Source organism: Cuculus canorus, chromosome 3, assembly GCF_017976375.1.
Source record: "Cuculus canorus isolate bCucCan1 chromosome 3, bCucCan1.pri, whole genome shotgun sequence".
Lineage (NCBI taxonomy): Eukaryota > Metazoa > Chordata > Aves > Cuculiformes > Cuculidae > Cuculus > Cuculus canorus.
The window spans coordinates 113372672-113395667 of NC_071403.1; the positions used below are offsets into that span (position 1 = coordinate 113372672).

General features: G+C 35.9%; 1 protein-coding gene across 1 annotated transcript in view; it reads right to left on the reverse strand.

Annotated features, from left to right (window-relative positions):
• Nucleotides 1–22996, reverse strand: part of NBAS (NBAS subunit of NRZ tethering complex) — a 173648-nt gene that overhangs the window by 49555 nt on the left and 101097 nt on the right. Inside the window, exons 42-46 of the mRNA XM_054061941.1 lie at nt 22213–22323; nt 18674–18924; nt 16580–16914; nt 8801–9019; nt 8350–8552 (exon numbers count right to left, since the gene is read on the reverse strand). Coding sequence (XP_053917916.1) covers nt 8350–8552; nt 8801–9019; nt 16580–16914; nt 18674–18924; nt 22213–22323 — 1119 coding nt within the window. The remainder of the gene's footprint in view (nt 1–8349; nt 8553–8800; nt 9020–16579; nt 16915–18673; nt 18925–22212; nt 22324–22996) is intronic.

Sequence of the window (22996 nt, forward strand, 5' to 3'; positions counted from 1 at the left end):
CTTACATGAATTGTTCAATAATTACAGCAATTTTCCACTTTCTCTGCTTAACTAGTACCTTTATTTTTCTGTCAAGTAATAAGAGGAACAACAAGAAAAGAGTAGGAAAGAGAAATACTAAAATACTTGGGTGAAAACTGAAAGAAAAAGAATAGTTAAAATTTGGCATTTCTAATGCTGATTAGGTCAGCATAATATCCACGTTATCTCATTACCTTAAAGGTCTCATGAATATTGACTTAACAGACTAAAGGTTACACAGAAGTATCACCATCTTTTCTTCTCAAATACTATACTGCAGTATCACTATTGATTTAAACCAATCTGACTGTAACCTGATTCAAATGCATCCTATCTGCTGATTCAGTTCCCAACTAAGTTAAGATTAATTTTCAGTTTCATCGACCAGGTTGACGCTTACCAGAACCAACAAAATTAAAAGGGAGGAAACATATGGTCAAGAAGAGCACGTGGAAAAGGGCAGGATTAAACTACCCATTAAATGGTATCTTCTAAGCATGCGCAGGAAAAAGTCAGTCACGTTCCCCATTACACATTCCAGTTACATAATAATACAATTATGTCCCTCAGAAGGTAAAAAAGGTAATAAATTGGGGAGGGGGGGGTGGTGCAAAAAAATCACTATGGCAGGAAAGAAGTTTCATTCCTAATCCATTGAAAGTGCCATATTTTGATACCATTTTCAGCAAAACAAACCTAAGATGTGAAAGAGGGAGGCATTTTTTACACTGTGTCTGTTCAAGGAAACCACTGCCGTGACAACAATGCCTGAATGAACCAGAAAACCAACAGTTTTACCAGTCTTAAAGTTTGTAAATGTTGCACTGAAAAAAGAGAAGGAAAGACAAATAGTTCCAAAGCTAGTTTGGAACAAAACCCATAGACAAAGCACATTTTCTCCACACTAGATCAGCATATCAAAGCTCTTCTGCTACTAAAAGTGTAGCCTTTTCCTATATGATATCTTAATAAAAATTAATACGTCTAGGCTACTCTGGCTGTTCTGTCTAAAGAGAAAATACATGGTATTTCTCAATTTTTTTCTCAAGAATTATGAATGTGTTCATATTATTACTCATTATTACTTCATTAACTCTATTGCCCAAAAAATTGAATGGCATAGGGACCTGAATTTGTGTAACTTTTAATGTCTTGCTGCACTCAGAGCTTTCATGTTTGATATTTTTATCTTAATAGGTGACCAGCACATAAAACTGACATGTGATTCCATGCAGACTAGATACAAATTCATTTGTTACATGCTGAACCTTCTGTTCACTTTAGGCATTTTTCATTGCTATCCTGCACTCAAAAGTTCAAAGTAGACAGCCTGTAACGGCAGACTTTTCCTCAAAAAATGATGTTACATATTGAAATGAGATTGTTAATACCAATACCATTGTACGGGACCTAAATAAATTTTAGAAGACGGAAGTTTAAATCTAGATATTTTTCTAACCATCTTCAGAATAACTGATAACGATCAAATCACGGGTTTTATAACTTACAGTACAGAATTATCCAGGATTTCAGATTCCAAAAGAGAGATAATGACTGTCCAAAAGATAAAATTCTATTTTCACAAAAAAAAAAAAAACCAAAAAACCCAAGAAAAACCAAAACAACAAAATTACCACACATCAAAAATTAAAGTCTCAAAGGGGGAGAGCAGCAGGGAAAGAAAAAATATATTTTTCAAGGAAAACAAGAAGTAACAGGACTGAATGCTCCATTAAAACAACCAAAACAAAACAACTGAAAAAGAAAAACCTCTCCTCACTTAGACTACACTGATACTGCAGAAGTGTGGACACAGTAAAAAGAACAGCAATATTAAAGTAATGTTTTTAGTCAAGCAGCTACATGCATTAGGAGATGGTTTCAAGTTTGTAGTAAAATAAAAAAGCTCAGAAAAGTTAAGATACTTTCCCAGAGTGAAGGCAGACATAAGCCACTCGAGTAATGTTCTGGTTACACGCCAAATTTAAATTTTCCTGTATTATTATGCTTTGGGGGACTTATTTTTATTTAATAAGTTTGTAATAAAGAGACACTCACAAAGGGTGGTAACACGCATATCTAAAGAAAACTAGAAGAATACTTAAATCTTACATATTAAGATGGGAATGATGTTTTCTGAAACATAAAAGAAGAGGACATGGACTGCAGAAATAGAGATCTTATTAGCTCTGCTTTCCCTAAATTATATTTAGTGTACCTAAACAACTTTTAAGGAGAATGACCAACAAACCTTACATTTTGGATATCCTCAATTTTGGAGATGGGTTCTGAACAGCCCTAGCACTTGCTCTTCAAAAGCCCTTCATCTCTCTAATTAGAAATGAAATTCTTTAGCTCGTATCACAACCAGGCTCTGAGCACCTCAAAAGACTTGCTTCAAAAGCAACACGTACCCAAAGGTTAATGGGTATTTCTGAAAACAGAAAACCGCTGTTTCAGGCAGTACAGCTGCGAGGCCAGTTCTCAAGTACAAATATATGAACATTTACAGAAAGCTTCAAGTTTGCCATACTCAGATAGGTACTTTCTATTAAGCAGGAGGAAAGGAAAATCTAAGTTACGGTTATTTACAATAAGAAAATATTTTTAAAAGAAGCTCAGAAAGATTGAAAGCTGGCATTTTTTTAAGCTTAATATTGCCCTTACTGCCTAATAGTTACGGAAACTAAAAAGAGATTAGAGCTCATGAAACAAGATAATCGTGTCAACTTTCCACAGGTTTTTGCCTTGTTCTTTTCTTAATAATTAATGATTAAAAATAAGTAGCTACTAACAGAAACAAATATAATTAATGAAGGATTAGTCTTCCATGCAGATCATATGCTTTTTTTTTTTTGCATGTTTTTTAACAACAGAACAGGACTCGGTGTTCACATCAAAACTCCCAGGTATAAGCCTTGAGTAATTACTCTGATAAAGGGTTATTTTGGTTTCAGTTCAGCTTCAGAAAGTGATGCACATTTAATCAAGTTCCTCAAACACAAAGTACAAAGAACGCTTGAAAAGAGAATAAATTAACTTCATCTCAATCTTTTAACCTAATTACAGTTTTCATTGAAAATACTTGATATCATCTTATTTATCCACCCTTATTTTCCTCTTTCTGTTGGTGCTTCCCCTAAATATCAGGAAAATAAGAAAATAATATATTCTTGGACTGATTATTCAAAGTTGATTAAAAAAAGTCATAATGCCAAAGCATCGTTTCCATTACAAATACCATGAAATTATGATATCCAAGTTACAAAACTACTTTGACCCCTGCTAAAGTGAGATGAGATAGTAAAAATTCTGGGGTTTTTTTTTTCCTTCTCAATTAGCTACTCGGTCTAATAAGGCTGTTTTTACCTTCTTCACAAAACACCGGCCATTAAACCACCTTTCCCACTCATTGCCAGGTGAATACTTCCAAATTTTCATGAAATGCTACATTCATCTGGACACCTAAGCTAAGAAATTTAGGAGCTACAAATGCAGGATTCCGTACTGTCTTTCACACACAAATTGTCTACAGTCATGCATCACAGAAAGTCTCCAGGATATCAGTATATCAAGGGTTCTTAGCTGATGGATTAAATAGAATATTAGGAAGTCAAATCTGACTACCACCATTGCCAAAAGCTTCTGTTTTGTTTTGGTTTTGTTTTTCAGAAGTTTATGATTTCTACTGCAGAAGCAACTGACTTTTATTTACAGTAGCATAAGCAAACAAGGAAACACCCAATATGTATATCACATAAAGTACACAGATATGCTCTGCTTGAGACATTTAATACATACCAGTGTAAGAATTTCTACTTTGAATTTTGTGTGCCAGAACTAAAGAGTTAAGGGAGATAAAAGTAGTTAACACAACTGGATAACACTGCTCTTGAAATTACAATATAGGGAGGTGCCTAATATTTGCTCAGGGACATGGTTTAGTGGTAGATAGGAATGATTGGACTGGATGATCTAAGAGGTCTTTTCCAACCCTGTGATTCTATGCTTCTATGATTAAGCAAATAACTGCACATTATATTTAACAAGCGGTCTCTTTCTGAGAAGGTGTGAGAGTTTTTAAGCCTATGATATTGAACACTGTTGAAAAATTAAGCCAAAAAGTAACTCAATCTTTCACAAAGGCAATACTTCCTAGAAGGTTCTGCAATAGTCAGTAAATATACAAATAACAGAAGATAATTTATTGGGTTTGAAAGGGGGTTGTACTTATGAAACTGAAAGATTCACAGAAGTGGTGGATTTATGTTTAATTTCCTGGTAAATCACGGACATTGCCGTAGTTTTTCACATCCTTACAGGCTGGTTTCACTTATGGTTACAAAACCTTAACTGTACTCCCTGTCACCGCAGCTACAGAAAAGCCAAGTTCAGTGTTGTAACCTTTCAACTGCTACTTCAAAGGTAAATTGTCAAAGAAGGAGTTTTCCAACATGATCTCTTTCAAAACTATCGTATAAAACAGCCACAACGTATAACATACCAAAGCCCCAACATAAACATGAAGAGCTTTCCCTTGAAGTGTTACATTTATCAAATAGTAATTTGTCATTCAAGGAACACAGGAAAAATGACTTCTTTAATTGCAGCTTTTTGCCCATTAACACTGAAATGCAAGTATTGCACAAAATACGGTTAATACATTTTAATTTGTGCTATAGTCTAGCTTGAAAGCAAAAATCTGAGTGTACAATAGAGATGCATCCAATTTTAGCCACAGCAACAACATTAATACCGCAGGCTTAAGAGATGCCTAGCAACAACCTTTCTTTTAATTGCTCCCTGTGTTTAGAGTGATGCTACTTTATAATATTATCCTTTCACTGAATTTTATAACAGGAAGGATATTATTTCAAGTATTTTCTATTTTATTTTATGGTAGATTTTACATTTAATCCTCCTTATCATTGTGGCAAAGAAACTATCTATAGGTCACTATCTGCTCATTTATTGTGTGTGATATGAAATTATCTTCCCTCCAGAGCAAAGGGAAGATTTCTACTGATCACTTCAGGTCACACCACACACCTAAGTGAGTTTATCTGAACCTCCAACTAATTCTCCCATTTTTGCCACCACTCTTTTCTCTATCGGAGAGACAGACATTCCCTTCTTCACTGGAAAGTGCTGCATAGGGGTTATTGTTCATGGCCTTTGCCCCAGAACCTCAAATCAGGCTGCACATATTCCAGATCTGCTATGCATATGAAACCAAATAATTCAACTCACAGAACAATGTTGATAAGAAGCAGGGTAGAAAGGAGAATTTTGATAGGTTTCTCATACTTTGCATGTTAATGAGACTCATTACAGTTGAAATAACTGGACTTTGTGAGCTTTATATTCAGATGCATCACACTGCCGTAATTCCAGTCAGAAACAGCAGGAGAGGAATTATTTAAAGCCAAATCATTCTTCATCAAATGGTGAAATCCAGACAAGAAAGACAATATTACTTATCTTGCTGTGCAAAAGCTCGACCATCATTGAGGACGCTATAAACACTCTTAAACTGAATTACAAGATAATTTTTCTGCCAAAAAGGACTGCAGAGGCTTTGACAGGCACTTCAGTCTGCTGTGATATACACATACACGCTGAAGACAAGGTAGAGCCACAGATTCTTCTCCATGCTAGACTCGTTTCTCTATTTCTAGTATGTACATTCAGATCATCCTGCCCACATAATTTTTTTGCATGCAGAAGAAGATAAATTCTCAAAATTTTATCTCTCTTAACTATTCTTAAAAGTGATAAATAGTGTGCAGCAGCCATCTAACAATGGAACACTCATTCATGTTTGCTGCATGTATCTCTTCGGAACAGAAATACTTCAGAAGAGAGTTTTGTATGAATATTTAAATGAGAAGTATCTGTTCATTTATCATGGATGATATAAAATTATCTCCCTCTTCCCCTTCCCCCCAACAAAAGGGGGCAGGGAGAAGAAAATGCTTCCACTGAAACCACTTGGTTACGGGTACAGTGGTATCTCATTTGGAATATTCAGTACATCAAAGACTCAGCCAAGAAGAGGCAACAGGTAGCACTCAACAACATTAAATACAAGGGAGCTTCCTTAAAGGAATTAAAATCCCTGACAAATTAATTTCACCTGACTCTAGGAAAGTGCCAAAATAAATACTTTTATCATGCTCTAAAGGAAAAAGAGCACCGCGGACAGGAGGATTATTAACAGCCCATTGATAGCAAAAAAAAAAAAAAAAAAAAAAAATCTCAGGTTCTCTTCATCTTAGGAACACAAAAACTGACAAGGATGTAGATATAAAATCCCAGAACTTCATTCTGTACTCCAATCCAACAACAAAAGGGACTGAGCGTGAGGTTAAGTTGTTCTGACAGAGAACATCAAGACAGACACAGATTCCATTGCGCTAATGCTTAGGTCAGAATTCTGCCAATTCCTTTGTAGGACAGAAAACAGGTTGCTCTTGCCTGGCTACAAAAAATCATGAACTTCCATATATCGCAAACCTTGTTAAAGAACAATGGCATCATCACAGATGGATTCAACCCTAAGAAATAATTTTCAATGTACATTTGCTTCATGGATTGTCATTTGAGCCCCAAATCACACCGAAACCCTTATAACTATCTTCAGTTTTGCTGTGGCAGGAGAATGGCTGAACTTTAAAAGCCATGCCAGTCTCACATTATATTCCAAAGGAATTTTATAATCACTAAGGCTAAGAAAGTGTTCGAACCTCTTACCAAATCTTTACAGAGGGTGCTACAAGCAGCAAGCGGAGCTAGAAATGAGCATCAAACAAAATAAAGAAAAAGCATCTTCTGTGACTGAAAGGCTTCTCAAACAGCATGTTTAGGTTTCCCTCACCTTTGTCCACACACTCACCATGTCTGCAAACATGTCCATAAGCAGGTATTTTTAACAGTTCTATATTACCAAAGCTGACTACATTCTTCCAAATACCAGACAAATTAAAACAGTTCCAGACTCAGACTTGTGAAGAAAAGCCATGTCCCTTCCAAACTATAAGGCATGAAATACAGAGGCTGCAGCTAATCAAACAGGCAGGACTTCAATGCAGGACCCTCCTCTCCTCCCTTGCCCCAGGCATGACCAGTACTGAAGAAATGCAGCATGACTACTGTAGTTTTAAACTGTTCCTCAGACGCGTTAGAACTGTAATTTGGATGCAAGACTACAAAGAATATATTCAACAAAAAGATCACGATGCTGAAGTTCATGCAAACTTTAAACTGACTGTTAACAAGATTAAGATGGTCAGCATTAAATGCATTTCATGTTCCTTTGTACCATCCAGGTCCTGCCTGGATCTTTACAGAATTATTCACGGATCTGTGAGTATGAACTGTGCTGAAGCTACTCATTTTGGATTTTCTGTTCTCATAGCCCATTTCTTCCTAATTTTAAAATAAGAAATGCCTCAGTTTGCTGGAGTTGCATGAAGAGGATGGTTATTTGATTTGCATCATGCCATGGAAATGACAATTGCTTCCCTCCAAGAAGTTAACAGGTTGGGGGGACTTTTAGGGTATCACTGTTGCTTTTAAGTGCTGTAGGAAGCATAAAGCACTCACTCTTGCTGTTTAATTTGGAGGTAGGATGTGACACAAAGGAAGATGGAAGAATAGGAGCAAAAGCTCTAAAAAGCATCCTTTTCAATAACAAAGAATAAAAAATATATAGCCTATATTTTCATGAAAGAGGGACACTTTTCCAAACCTTGGAAATAAAAGGTGAATTAACAAACCAACCCCTTACAGAAGCATACCAGTAAGTTATTGTAAAGATAGAAATTGTACTTTTTCCTGTAGGACTAGGTGTTGTGGCAACAGCCATTGCTAGGCATCAATGACCCAAATACCTGCATGAGGTACCCACGGTTTCCAACAAACAAGTTATGTGCAATTGTAAATATGCCAAAAAATCACAAGTGGACATACACATAATGGGACAAAATTGTAAAGCCAATGTTCCTAACTGAGAAGAGTCCTCCAGTGAAGAGGACGAGTTCCGCAGCTGGCTTTGTTCAGATTGCCCAGGTTTCCCAACTCAGAAAAATATAGCTCTCATCTGAATACGAAATTAAACAGGAGCGTAAATGATCCACAAACTCATTTCCTGTTACCATTCAAACTACTGCAAAATCCAGACATTCAAAGCAAACAAGCACTCGCTACAAAAATAAAAACCCAACAAACTGACCAAACAACCAAAACCAACCTAACCAACTGAAAAAATAAAATCCTTCAAAAACCCAGAAGAAAGACTTTTGAGCTTAATTGTGACAGTGTACTTACCTTAATACGCATACAATTTTTTTAATAGCACACTGGACAATATCCTTGGGAGAAAGACCTAGATCTCCAACTGTCACTTGTATCAACTGCTGTATCATGTCCAGGGGCTGGCCATCTATACACATAGCCACTGCTTGATCATGGATTTTTTCTTTCTCTGACCGTGACAAATCATACAAATAGCCATACTTCCGGAGTGTATCCTGTGAACAGATTTTTGAACACAAATCAGTGTACTCTTTATTTACAAAGCTGTATCATTCATAGTCTTGCTCTCTACTAAGATTTAACGTACACTATAAAAAAGAAAAGATTGTCGGAAGTGAATTTTCAAAAGCCAGGTAGGTAAAAACACAGCTACAAAACATTAATAAAATATGACAAAAGATTGATGTACATCACTGCAAGTCATAGTAACACTCAAAAGAAGCATCTGATCAGTAAACATTACCTGTTCGCTGTTTTTCAAGTAAGTGATAAAACTATGAGTGAGTGTTTCCAGATGAGCAAGAGATTGCTGCAAGTGATTCAGCGTTCCTTCATAAGCAACAGATGACCTTTCAGCATCTCCCATGTCATTCTCAGACGTTTTTTTCCTGGATTTCTCAGAAAGATGGTTAATTGCCTTAATAGCCTTCTTGGTCACCTCTATCCTGGCTTCAACTGGCAGCTGAAAAAGATTACTTGATATTTAATCATTTATCATCTGTACCCTACTATTTGTATTACAGCAGTGCTTAGAGGTCAGGTGGCTCCCCTGTTTTACAGCACAGCATAAAACTCAATGAACTATTTTATGAGAAACAACTTTATTTCTTATAAGGCATCAGTATTCCTTTAGTTTCTTCTGTTGTCCTTCCTCTTATTTATGTTTAATCTGACTCACTTTAAACTATATGAAAATTCTTTTCCCTAATAATATTTATGGGGTTTGTAGGCTGCCACCTTATAATCTTTGGGTTTGAACTCTGCACTGAGAGATGCCTGGAGATCATTTTACAAGATTAACTAAAAATCCCAAATGCTGAAAATTAACTTAAGGTTAGTTTTCTCAAGTTTAGAACACTCTTTAAAATAAAACCCTAAGACCACAATGATAAGCGAAAAAAAAAAAAAAAAGTTAGATGAAACAGCAAACTGCTATTTTGAAAGACCTGTATAACTCGATGTATCAAGCCATTAAGCTGAAACAGGGAAGTCCGGGGTTTTTTTTCCCCTTATACTTCTCACAGAGTTTGAATTTTTAAATGGAGTTATAAACGCAGTGAGTGAAGTTTTTCACTACCTCTCCATCTAGCACGACAGCGCATCAGAATTGAATTTAGGACTTCAGAATGGAGCCCGTGCAACAATCACAGATTCCCAAGCTTCCAAAAAACAAGAGTATGCTGAAAAATTATATAGATGGAAATACTCTTTATAAAGACAGTACTTGCAGCAAACTGTTATGCTTCAGAGTCAAAGATATAGCCGTAAGTCCAAAAGAAAGTCTGAAATATGACTTCAAAAATTCATGTGCAATTGTTAGTTTATAACTTCAAGTACAGTTTTGAGGATGCTTGCAATATACTTTCTAATTTGTTGAGGTCTCTTCAGCCTGAATGCACAACATTACCATCAAGTGTTTTAGATATTGTAATATTTGAAAAAGGCATAGAAACAATTCTAATTTTCAAGTTGAAATACACAAGAAATAGAAAACAAAGCTTGAATCTGTATAGGAAATAGGCTGAATTACCACAGAAAGAAGAAAAGTAAACTCTTGTAGCCTTGTTCATAAGAAAGTCAAATTGATGTTTACATAATGAATTAAGCCATCTACTTGTAAAGCTACAGAAAGCTTCATAAGGATTAGTTAGTGGAAAGTTTTACAGCTAATATACTTCTTCCTCCCCCTCTCCCTCCTCCAGAAAAAAAAAAAAAAAACCCACAGTGAAATACATAAGAGTTCATTCCTGGTTTTCATGCTTTTGCTTTGAACTACAAGATGGCCTACTGGACATTTTTAACAATAGAAGCAAAATGGGTAACCTTACAGTAAGAGCTACGAAAACTTGTCAGTATTAACAGAGTAAATATAAAGGGTATTTCACCATCCAATTTCAAACGTAACTCAGTTCCATTCCCACAAAAAGTAATTAAGTATGACTTTGTTACTTTGAACAATGTCTCACTATCAGATTTTACTATGAGCAAGAAAAAGTTGATACTCTTCACATTACATTAAAATTTAATGACCACAGATGGATTTATATATCCATTTTGTCAACATGATAAAATATGAAAACAACTACATATTTCATTTTTCCCTTGGTAGTGTACATTCCGGTGTTCAAAATGCAATTATGAGAGATGCAAAAGGCAAACAACTTAAGTATACCATCCAACTTATATCCTACAGAACAATATGAATGTACCAGCTTAGAAACCATGATGCCATAAGCACAGACAGACTAAAGGATTAAAAAAGACCCAAACCAATACAGGTTGTTCCTAAGATTGTTTTAAATTTTGCATTCATACTTGCATAGAGCTAAAATGCAGCACTGCCAACATATTATTTTTCTGGTTCTTTTATTCCAAAATATGAATGGTTATCCTCCATACTTGTAGTCAGTTTCTGTAATGAGATTTGGTATCATATCCAGCGATAAAACAGAAGTAGCTTAGGGGCTGGTTCAATCTTTGTTTGCATGCAAAGGGAAGTTTTCTTTTTAAAAAGCTTTTATAGTTTTAAAAGATTTTTAATTCTATAGGCTATAACGTGTAATGAAAATACTAAAAATCTGTTTTCTTTCATTTTAAAATCACATAGTAGTTCAGATAAACAGCTCTCTCTCCTCAGGGTAAAAACTCATCTCAGAAACCCATTTCTTTCAGAATACGGATGTATTTTTTAATAAAGTATTGTACAAGTAACATCCATTTGCACACAATGTCAACCTCGCCATTCTCATTGCCAGTGGTTAGCAAGCACTTTGAGATCATGAAAACAGCTTCCCTCCTTTTAATGCCACAGGAACCTGGGATCCCAGCAATATTGAAACAGAGAACAGCCGAGGTTGGAAGGGAAATCTGCAAGGCATCTGGTCAACCCCCCCTGCTCAAACAGGGCCACCCAGAGCCAGCTGCCTAGGACCACATCCAGGTGGCTTTTTACCATTTCCAGTGTGGGAGACTCCACAACCTCTCCGTGCAACCTGTGCTAGTGATTGATCACCCTCATGATAAAAAATGGTCCTTGATGTTCACATGGAACAGTTTGGTCCATTTCCATCTCTGCCACTAAATCCCAGTTTTACATAGTCCACCAACCAAACATCATTTAGCCACAAGCCAACCAGACAGATATAGCAGAATGGAAAGCAAATTACATTAGTTATCTGGCAAGGAGGTTAAATAGTTACAGAATAACAGAAGCTGGTTCGCTGTTGCTACAGGGAGAGAAGGAGAAAAAGAAGAGCAAAAAAACCTTCTGGATAAAGATATAGTTTGGGGGGGGGGGAACCCTAAAAAAAAAAAAAGTCAAAACTAAGTGATGCTAAGGCAATCATTTCTCACCTCCCACGAGCAGACCAACGCCCAGCCAATCTCCAAGACAACACTATATGGCACAGAACAGACCTTTGGTCAGCTGTCCTTGCTGTGTCCCCTCCCTGCTCTCCTACTCAGGGCTGAGATGTTCAGAAAAAGAGAAAGCCTTGACACTTTGCAAGCAGTTCTAAGCAACAGCCAAAACTCTGGTGTATTATCAACACTGGTTTTGTCACAAACCCAAAGCACAGCACCATAGAGGCTGCTATGAAGAAAGTCAACTCCATTCCTGACACAGCCAGCAGAGTGCACCTGGGGATCACTGTGAAACTTCTAATGTATGTAAGTAACCAGTTAAAGATATTATTCATCAAGTTTCCTATTATGCAGCCTTGAAGCAGATTTAATTAAAATAACTACATTAGCAGGAAGGCACAAGAAAGTATTTAAAAACATAGTGATATTAGAAAAAAGAGGTACCGTCGATACCCATGAAGAAAACAAGGTTAGACAAGACAGGACTAAACTGGAGCACAGTGATAAAAAGAAGCCACATAATTCAAAATGTAACATCTGAATGCATTCATGCTATGTAAGAACACTCTCAACACACTTCTTGTACACCTTCAGGCAATGTCATGCCCTATCTTTTTCCTTACCATTTTATACAGCGTCAGAAGTCAATCAGGCAGACAAAAGATACTGAACATTACTTGGAGCTTCTTTTTTTTAAGCTGAGCTTTTTACACAGTTATTCAAAATGACATTTAAAGACATTACAATTAAAAGACAAAATGATGGACGTTAATAGCCAGTTGTAACAAGTTCTCATTCCACACTCATCTAGTGCGTGGGCAAAATGTGGACATTGTAGTCCTGCTTAAGCAAGAAGAAAATGGTCAGAAAAGCATTACTGACTCAGCCTTTAAATTAGCAACCCAGAGTTGCAAGCAAAGTTCTTCTTCTGCTTCAGAAGTCGGAAAAGAATGTGTAAAGGATGGAAAAGTAAACAAAACATCACAGCCTATGGAAGGCTGTGATGAAGAGCCTGTGTAAGGAAAATACCAACTTTGCTTCTTTTATAGAAGATCTAACTGATGACACCACTGCTTTTTAATCTACTTTTGCTATCTAAAGCTGTACTTTTTTTCTTCCTAATCAACATATCGTATCCATCCCCATCTGTAGTGCATGTTTAATAATGTTTTTTTTTCGTGTTGGGCTTTTTTTCAGAGTACTGTGAAATTAACCAGCACAAGGGCAATGACCTATGGGCTCTGAAACATATGGTTCTTTGAAGACATAACCAACTATCTAGCAGAACATACTAAATGCTGGCAATAGAGGTATAAAAAAAACCAAACCCAAACCAACGGAATACCTAAAAAGCTTCACGTGGATCACACAAAGGGGGATAAATGGGAAATCATCAAGATAAACAACTTCATATGATCTTTACTACAATTAACAATCTGTGAAGTCAGCATTACTTAAAAGCAAACAGAGCTGCTGGAAGAAAAGATGACAGACACAAAGTGAATGCAAAAGTGTAAGCAGTAGTTCCACCGAATATTTTGAATATCTCCCTTTTAAAGAGAAATCTGTTCCATAGAGGCAAATAGCCTACGCACACAACTACAGAGGTGGACTAAATTATTATTTGGTCAGAAAACTTACAGTAGTTACTTAGAATTAAAAACATTTCTGAGTATAAGTGCTACAGCAGTGAGCTCCTGTTATCAAAGGATCAATGTTTCATTCTTTCAGTGTGTGAGGAGGCTAATGATAAAGAGTAAAGGACTCCACCTGTTTCGTCTACCACAAACACAACAGGAGTATTACATTAATCTATGCCTTCTTCAACTGAAGACAGATGCTGATGCATCAGATCCAAAGAAGAGCTGTGATTATAATGGAAGACCTGGGTAAAAAAAAACCAAAAAACCCCAAAAAACCCCAAACAAAACATACACCACACACACACTGAAAAAATACCAACCCAAAAGCCACCAAAGCACCATAAGAGCAGAAAACCTCCCAAGGTCAGGATATTAGGAAAAAATTTTTCACTGAAAGATTTATCAAGAATTGGAAAAGGCTGCCCAGGGAAGTGGCTGAGTCACCATCCCCAGAGGTATTTAAAAGACATGTAGATGTGGTGTTGAGGGACATGGTTTAGTGATGGGCTTGATTGTGTTAGGATTACAGTTGGACTCTATGATCTTAAAGATCTTTTTCAACTTAAATGATTCTGTGATTGCTTTGCTGGCCTCTCACCCTCCCCTCCTTGCTGCTGTCGATATATCAAAACAGTGGGGGATATTCTGATGTCTGCTGTGGTGACAACAGCAATGGTATCCCTGAAGTTCAACTTATGTAGCCCATACTGCTATGCAACCTTCCTCCCATTACCTCTCATCACTCAAGACCTTTTCTGATCTATTCTGACCAAAAGGGGCTTTGAGATGGAGATGTTGTTCTACAAGGATAATGATGGAGTACACTTTATCACCTCACTGAACTACTCTCTCTCCTCTCTGTCTGAAGTTTTAAGGGGGTGGAGGGAGTGCTATATGTGCAGCAGTTGCACAGTTTAGGAGAGAGGGGTTGGCAAAGGGGGAAGGAACCAATTCACCTCTAAGCACTCCTAAAAATCCTACTTACGCTCTCACTTCCAGGTACCTCTCAAAGTCTACTGAAAAGAACTCCACAGATTTTCTGTACCTGAGCAAATTCAGCCGGGTAAGTGACAGCACAGATTATTTCATTATAGCAACCACACTTTTTTGCAGTTCTTCACATATATTAAATAGCAGCATTTCCAAGAAATACGGATATGTGTATCTGTTAGAATGGGAAACTGATATAATAAAGTATGTGGCCCCAGAACTGGGCTTGGAAGGAAGTGCTGAATTAGAGATGAAGAATGATCAAATGATCCATGCAGCCTCAAAGCAGGATAAACTTTTAACTACAAGTTGCAAGCCAAAAAGAAGCTATTACATATTAAGCATTTTTCAGATCAAAGTTAGGAGAAAGATCTCTGAGAAACAATTTTTCATTGTATACTTCCACTTGAAAACTGGATGGGATCCTGAGGCAAAATGAGTTGCAAGCTGGTTAAACAGCTGTTTCATTCCTAAACCTAGTGCAGGAGACACACTAAATCAGTTGACTTGACCAACTGTTTCAAATAATTCTTGAGTACCTTTCATGGCCAAAAAGCTAACAGTTTTCTGCTACAAAGTTCTGCTTGGCCACCAACCACGATAATCCAGCCATCAGTATTTATTTCCCGTTACTGCTACTCGTCTTAAAAGAATAGAGAAACTGCATTAGAATCCTGAACAGAAAAAAAGAAAGGAAATAAACAATGGCTATCCATCCTCTCCCTGCATCACTGATCTGGAATAAATAGGATATAATCCTGAAATGCCCAAGATACACTGACAGCAAGCGTTTCAAGTAGCCATCAGTAGCGCCAATCATACATAACAACAGTATATTCCTTCTCCTTAGACAAGAGTCATCCCCCGGCAACCACAGAACAGTATTAATTCTGGCAACGGGGATCTCAGGGTGAGTGTCACTCCTGATAAGTACGAAACAGCACGATTATGTGATAAAAAGGATCAACATACCTAAACAAGACAGTGATTCTGCTGAATAGGCTTCAGAGACAGATGCTGGAAGTAGTGACAACATCTGTTGGACTAGCATGACAGACATACCTAAGTATAAAGTTCTTTATGACAAAGCTTTTCCATTTTCCTAGCATTTCAATGAACAATAATGTTTTTTTCATCAAATTTTGGTATAGATATAAGTTAGATGGGTTCTAATAAATTTATACTAATATTGTGGGAACACTAAAACTATCCAGAGAGGGAACAAATGACACCTTATCGAATGCAGTGAATAAATACCTCTGAAAAATGTGCACAATAGAGAACAGCTGAGATAAAAAAATACAAAAACCCAACAAAACACCGTCTCTTTATCATCTTTTCACTTCATCTTAAGTTAATGAAGACATCTCAAGATCTTTCAATAAGGAAATATCTGAGAAATCTTATCTCCTTTTTGTGCTTGGTAGTAAAGATACATTAGAAAGCATGTGTAAAACTTTATGTTAGAAATATCTTCATAAATATGTTTCACTGGGCAAAAAGAAACGGCAAATCAGGTAATATATATTACGGACACGAAAGCACATTCTTTCAATAACAGGCTTTCAGCCAGATGGAGACTATGACAGAGTTTATCATTTATATTATAACAGCGCCTAAGAACCATATGCATTGGCCCAGAACACTTCTCTGTGGAGCATCCTACTCAGAATGCAAAAGCCTGGTACTAAACACAAGCCTGCGGCACAAAGAATTTTAGGATGAACATAAGTGAAATAAATAAATACATGAGAAGAATATCCTATTCTCTGCTGAACCATAATACACAGACTTCAGGGTTCCATCAAAAACTCTCTTATCCACAGAGATAACTCCTCTAACTGAATAAAAATCTTTTTTTTATACTGGTAGTCATAAAAAGACAGAGGACTGTAGGTTTATGAATCTATCTTTAAAATCTGTAGAAGAAAAAAAAAAATGTAAAAGTTGCTGAGATTTTTTTTCCTGACACTATATTCAATTGTACCTCACCTGAGGCCTGGAATTCTTCAAATGTATCTGCTTACCTTTGTGACAGCTTTTGGAGAAAAGGTAATTTCATCAATAAATCTGACAACATCATCTGGATCAAGTCTATCCAAGTACTTTGAACACATATCATATGCATGGAGCCACTCATCCATGGTTTCTGGTATTTTTTTAATGAGATGGTGATCACCATTCCAAAAAAGTCTTTGTAACCAGATAGCATAAATAGAGCTTGGTGACAGCATGCTGCCATCCTTTTTAGGAATTTTTGGAGCCAGTTTGGAAATAGATAAAATATTTTGACTTGTAAGGACGGGCTCCAGTGTTTCCAGAGGGTTTTCATTCTCATCTGTTAGCTTTTTGTAATTAAGACCTAATGGCAGAGGGAGAAAGAAGTAAACAAAATTAGAAGTTATTCATAGTTAAATCTACTCAAATTAAATTTTTCTGTAGAACAATCAGTACTAAATCAGTATCCCCAGAACTAAGGACTCTATGCCCTCTCTTTTTATAATCATAGATACTGACACAACAGATTGAGGAGAAAGAAAGGTTTGTATACAGGCAACGCTAAGATATTATGATGTCCTGATGTATGTGAAATTTCTTAATCCCTGGAACATATTTTAACAATATATATTGATACAAACTAAAAAAGCAGATTCTCAAAGAAGCAAGAATATCTATAATAGTATATATAATCACACTACTATTTCTTTAATATAAAGATTAGAACAACTCATGCACTGCAAGATCTAAGTCTTGATTAATTAAAAAAATGTATTCGCATCATGTTACAGTCGAAAATTACTACCTATCTCAGCAAAAATGCAAGGCACTAATCACATGTAAACTAAGCAAGGTCGACTAGAGACAGGGCATGTAGCTCCAGTTACATGAATATCTATATAATACAAGAGCGCTGTTAGTACTTTGGTTTCTTTGGAAGAAAACTCTCTACAAATTCTTCTACCAGCAACAAAATATTTCTAGCAAAAATACTACTTTATTCTCTATACATTTAATTTCTAAGACAACCAACTTCTGTTGCTTCTGTTTTCCTTCATATAGTCAGGGCCTATAACTTCTACAAACACACTGACTATGTTCCTTGCGTACTATCTATAAACTATGCAAACACTGAGAATGTCAATTAAAGTTTTAATACAGGTATGATAGACTTAACTTTTTATCATACAATGTAACTAATTTATGTCTGATATATTGTCCTAGGACTTTTTTTTAGTAACATTTAACAATAACTTTGAAAGCAAACACTAACTTCTTGACAGATTTTTCTTCAAGAAGCACTGTAAAATTTGAGCGTTTAAACACATGAATAATAACTGAATGTAATCCCTCCTCTCCACAAAAAATATTGCCTTTTTTTCTTCCTGCAATACATGACTTCAAATGGACAATCTCTCCAAATTTTGTAGCAGTTAGTGTTCAATACACCGGAGGTTCCAGTACCAAACAATTAATTGATCTTCACAACAGGTAATCCCATGAAGTGCATATTTTTTCCATTCTGAAACTGGATCTAGAGTCATTCAAGTGAAATTCAAGATACTGCTAGTACTTCACTAACAAGCATACCAAAGCCAGCATTTAGAATTTAAGTGCTTTCTAGCAGCTGACTTTTATATCTTTGTTTGATAATACAGAACAAATAATGTTGTAGTTCCACAAAAGCAGAACATCAAGGATAAAATACAAAATAAAATCACGCTCTTTAAAACAAACAAAATGCTTAAAGTTACTGATACAGTATGTAATTCAGACTTTTGAAAGGTAAAGTCTTAAGTTCTTTGAAAATATTTACGTTAAACTTGGAACGTTAAAAATTGTGTTCCGGACTGCATTTTTTCTTTAAAAATTCACTTTGAAACACTGTTAACACTTTCAACTTGCATCACCCACAGAAAACTCGTTTTAAATATTTTTCTTCTTGCTGTGATAAACTAAATTTCCAGTAATAGAAAGAGAAGGAAGTTCCTCCTATAAGAGATGGTATTACTTGCATTCATCAGACAAGCATATTGGAAAAAAGATTATAATCTAGGTAAGCATAATCATGTCAACATGCACGTAACAATAATATGAAGAAAAAAAACCAGGAATTCTCCTACCTGGTGCAACTGCTTTGAACTTTTTCAGGAGTCGGATGTGAGTTTCAGGTTTAACAGCATGCTTCACCACTTCTGAGCAACCACAATTTTCAAGGAGTGTAAAATAATAAAGCAACCGTTGGTGATCTCGACCTTCAATAGTTGGGTAAACATATTTGACCATGCGTTCATACAATGTTTCAGGACTGGTTCTCAAAGTCTCAAAGAGACCAAGACTTTGTGCTCGCTCTTCTATTTCCACTGTTGATAACCTGCATTTAGAAAGAAGTTTGGCTTTAGAGGCACGGATGTGCCTCTAAATGTTGCACATTTGGGAGACAGGACAAAACTTTCCTTTGTTTAACGTTCTTTCTATGACTTTTTGAAAAAGTACATAGTCTCTCATAGATATTTAGATTGTTTCTATTCTCCATAATTGTATTTCCTGATCTTGTTGGACATGCAGATGAAGGGTAATGAATACTGAAAGTGGGATTCAAAACAGCATTTCACATCTCTACATACAGCTATATGTAAAGGCAGATATATCCAGAGTATGTGTATAGAAAGCCTCTTAAAAAAAAATAAAATAACCACCAAAATAAAAAATACTGGTGGTTGAATGATGCTAGAAAATCCTACTGCCTTAGAAGTTCTCCCAATCAATTACATTCTATTTTCTGTACTCAATGAGCACCTGTGCAGGCTTTCAGAGATATTGTCACTGAAAATTGGCTCTTGCCCACTAGTTAATCTATCTGACACCATTGTTCATGCTTGGCATATTTCATTTGACAGTTTTATCAAGTTGCTTCTCAAATTGTCATCCATGAAAGCTTATGAAAATATCAGCAAGTCTTGGGTTGACCTCAGCCAGTCTCATTGCTTCAGGAAGTTTTTTTTTTTTCCTGGCCCTTTTGAAAAGAATACATTAGCTCTTTCACAGTATGAATTCAGACATCTCCAGCTAAATACATAAAAGACAGCTGAATGCAATCACTCCTTTTTTACCTCAGCTGGGAGAAAAACGTGTGCATATCAAGGAATTCTCAACTTAACTTTATACCCTTCCCAAGGTTTTACCTGAAATCTGAGGAAAGAAGTAACCTACAGATAACTACCACCTTGACTCTCTCCAGAGTCCTATCATATGCTATGTTAGGTGGCATATTTTATTTGGAAATCTGGTGTCTTCTAATCCCATTTTATTGTCTTCTACCTTTAAAACTGATTAAATTAGAATTTCAACATCAATTTTTCCTGAATATAAACACCATATGTAAATGAGATTTGTCTTTGATATCCAAGTAAAGTATGTCTGTTTCATTCCTAAAGACTATTTTGTTCCAGCATACACCAGAAACACAACCCCCTCTCAGTTAAAAAATGATTTCCTGATTTCTGAGGGAGAATCCTTTATTTTGGAGTTATTTTTACATCTAGAACTTACCCTTGTTAGGCGGTTAACCTTCTTTGCATTATTCTAATTCTCTAAGTTCTTGTTATTTGTTAAATATTCTACCATAATAATGGAAATATGTATGATATTGATGGAAATAAAACATCATTCACTCTTAACATGCAAGAAAGCAGTTAATGGGAACTGATCCATTTCAAGATCAGAATACATTTTACTTTCCACACTCAAAGTTCAAACTAAAGGCTAGATAGACACTACATCTTATCAACAGGATCTACAGAGGTTTGCAGTGTGTTTTGGGGGCAGGGCTGGTGATGGACAGGAAGAGTTCATCGTGCTGTTCAGAAAGATTCTGGAATAAACAGATTCTGTGACAGGGAAACAAAATTTCCTGTCACCAAAATAACAGAACATATTTCATAGATTGTTTGGTAATCAAATGTGATCAGGTTCCTCAAAAGAAACAATTTTCATTGAATTAAAAGAAATGTAATTCTAAACAATTTTCATCATACTTAATTTCACAGCAAAACAGAAAAATGTGATGTTTATTTGCCATCAAGTAACAAAGAAATAGTTAATACACACTATGTAAATGCTTCTTTTGAGCTTCTCCCTACATGATGGGGCTTACAGAAATAGTGCATATTTGGTTTAAGAGATTAAGTCTTAGAATAAACTTCTTTCAGTTCAGAATGAATGCACAACTGGGCATGCATTATTAATGCCATAATCCCAAGACTGATATGTACTATAATGGCCATATGCTGTCAATCAACTTTAAAATGAGATTATGATATAACAAAAACATGCTCAGCAGCATATTATGCTATTATACATCAATTTTCAAGACTTTTTTGAATTTCATTAGGGAAGCAGTTGTTACTTTGTACTTCAGCGATTTCAGAATTTTATGAATACTAACTCACGGACGACAAGAACAAAGAAAATTACAGAAAACTGTTGCAGAATACCTTAGGCAATATTCTAGTCTCAGAGAAGTAAGCTGGCTCTTTCACATTTACCCCAGTGTTGTCATGTTTATAACCAGACTGTCTATTTTGTTTAAAGCACTAAATAATTTAGCAGCATCAAAATTTAGAGGGTATGACTTCTCTGGTTTCTGGAGGAAGCAAAGAAAATCTCAGAACGTTATTTCATCTTCTCAGATCTTGCACCAACATCTATCAGGCTTTGGGTTTTTTTTATGCCTCATGTTTTATAAAACATTTTAATGCTTTTTAATTAATAGTTAATGTTAAGAGAGGTACAAAAACTGCTGCAAGCTAAAGCTGCTTTCACAATTTAAAATTTGAAACAAACTAGACTAATTTGATCATGTCTATCAGATCAGTAAATAAGAGCTGCTTTGTTACACAGGGGTTTCTACATCACTGTCATGCAAATGTGCTATTCAGGCAAGTACCTTAGTCTTTCATCGAATGGGTTTGTTCATCTTCCAGTGGGCAAAAAAATACTTGTCTGACTGACAAGATGTCAAGGTTTAAAATAAACAGACAGATAGATCAATGGATAGATAAAATAGCCCTGGAACCAACTCTGACATAAAAAACCAAAGCATCCCTCCCACCATGTCCCCACCAAGCCCAGGTCTAGTCTGCCACAATCTTGTAGACTGGAACTGTTCCAGTCTAGTGAAAAAAAGGCTTCAGAAAATGAGATGAACAAATGAATAATGTGAATGGGAAGCTCCAACATATTTATTTCCTTTGCTATTATGTAGAAGAGATCAATAAATAGCAAAACCAAAATAAATGACATAAAACCAATCAAACTTCAAAACATATCCCAAGGGACTGTAGAAATAACTACGAGATAAGTTGCTATCAGAGAAGAGCACTAAGCATTCAAAGTCATGGGAACCTACATACAAACAAAGTCCTGGGATAATGACAGGAACAATAAATCGCATACAGACTTTTATCCTTGCTAGTACCTATTTTTGTGGCTGATTACAGATGCATCACATGGACAAGACAAATATTCCCAAACTATCACAATACAAGAAATATGAAAACACCAAATCAAGCCCTACCCCCAATATACTTCTATTTTCTAACAGCTTAAGCACACGTCTGCATACAGAATCCCACGTGTATTTGCACGGGAGATTACATACCCGCTGTCGGTGAATAAAAATTCCAGATGGGTCATATAAACTTCCCAAAGTGGAACACTGTATCGCTGAGCCAAAGAAACAGCAATCTTGTAGACATTTTCTTCAAGTGTTCTTATAGAGGAGAGACATGGAAAAAGAAAAACACACATTAAACCCTTAGAGAAATGACTTGAAAATCAATATTTACATTAGAAAAGTAATGATTTCTTTTTAATTTTTCATTTCACAAATCAAGAAACTAGAATGATAGTTAAATAAAAATACTCAAAGTGTGTCTTCTTGTATTTGCTTGTACTCAGTGTTGCATTTGTTGGAGGGGGGGAAATAAAATAAAATCAAACTACAGAGATACTCAAAGACAGGCACTTGCTCCACATACACTTCAGTCCTCAACAACAGTTTCTGCTTAACCTTTGTGCTAAAGCAAAAACTTCAGTTTTGATTTCATTTGAATTACAAAATGATAAAGGATGTAAGGTGTCACAGTTGCAGCATTTCAGCACAACTCATATGTAGGTCCTCAAAGCTCTTCCTGGAAGCTGACAGCCAGAAACACTCTTAGTATTGGCAGACTAAAAGGTGTGAAAATGTCCAGTTCCACTCTGTACAGGTCCAAGAAATATTAAGAGATGGTTGTCTGTTATCATATATCTCTTTAACAGAACAATAGATGGATAGCCTGATAAGTGATGAAAGCTTGAAGTTCACTTCCTATTAATTTTTACTAATTCACTGAAGCTAATATGGCTCATTAAGCCAGACACTAGGTTTGGGGGTTTGGTTT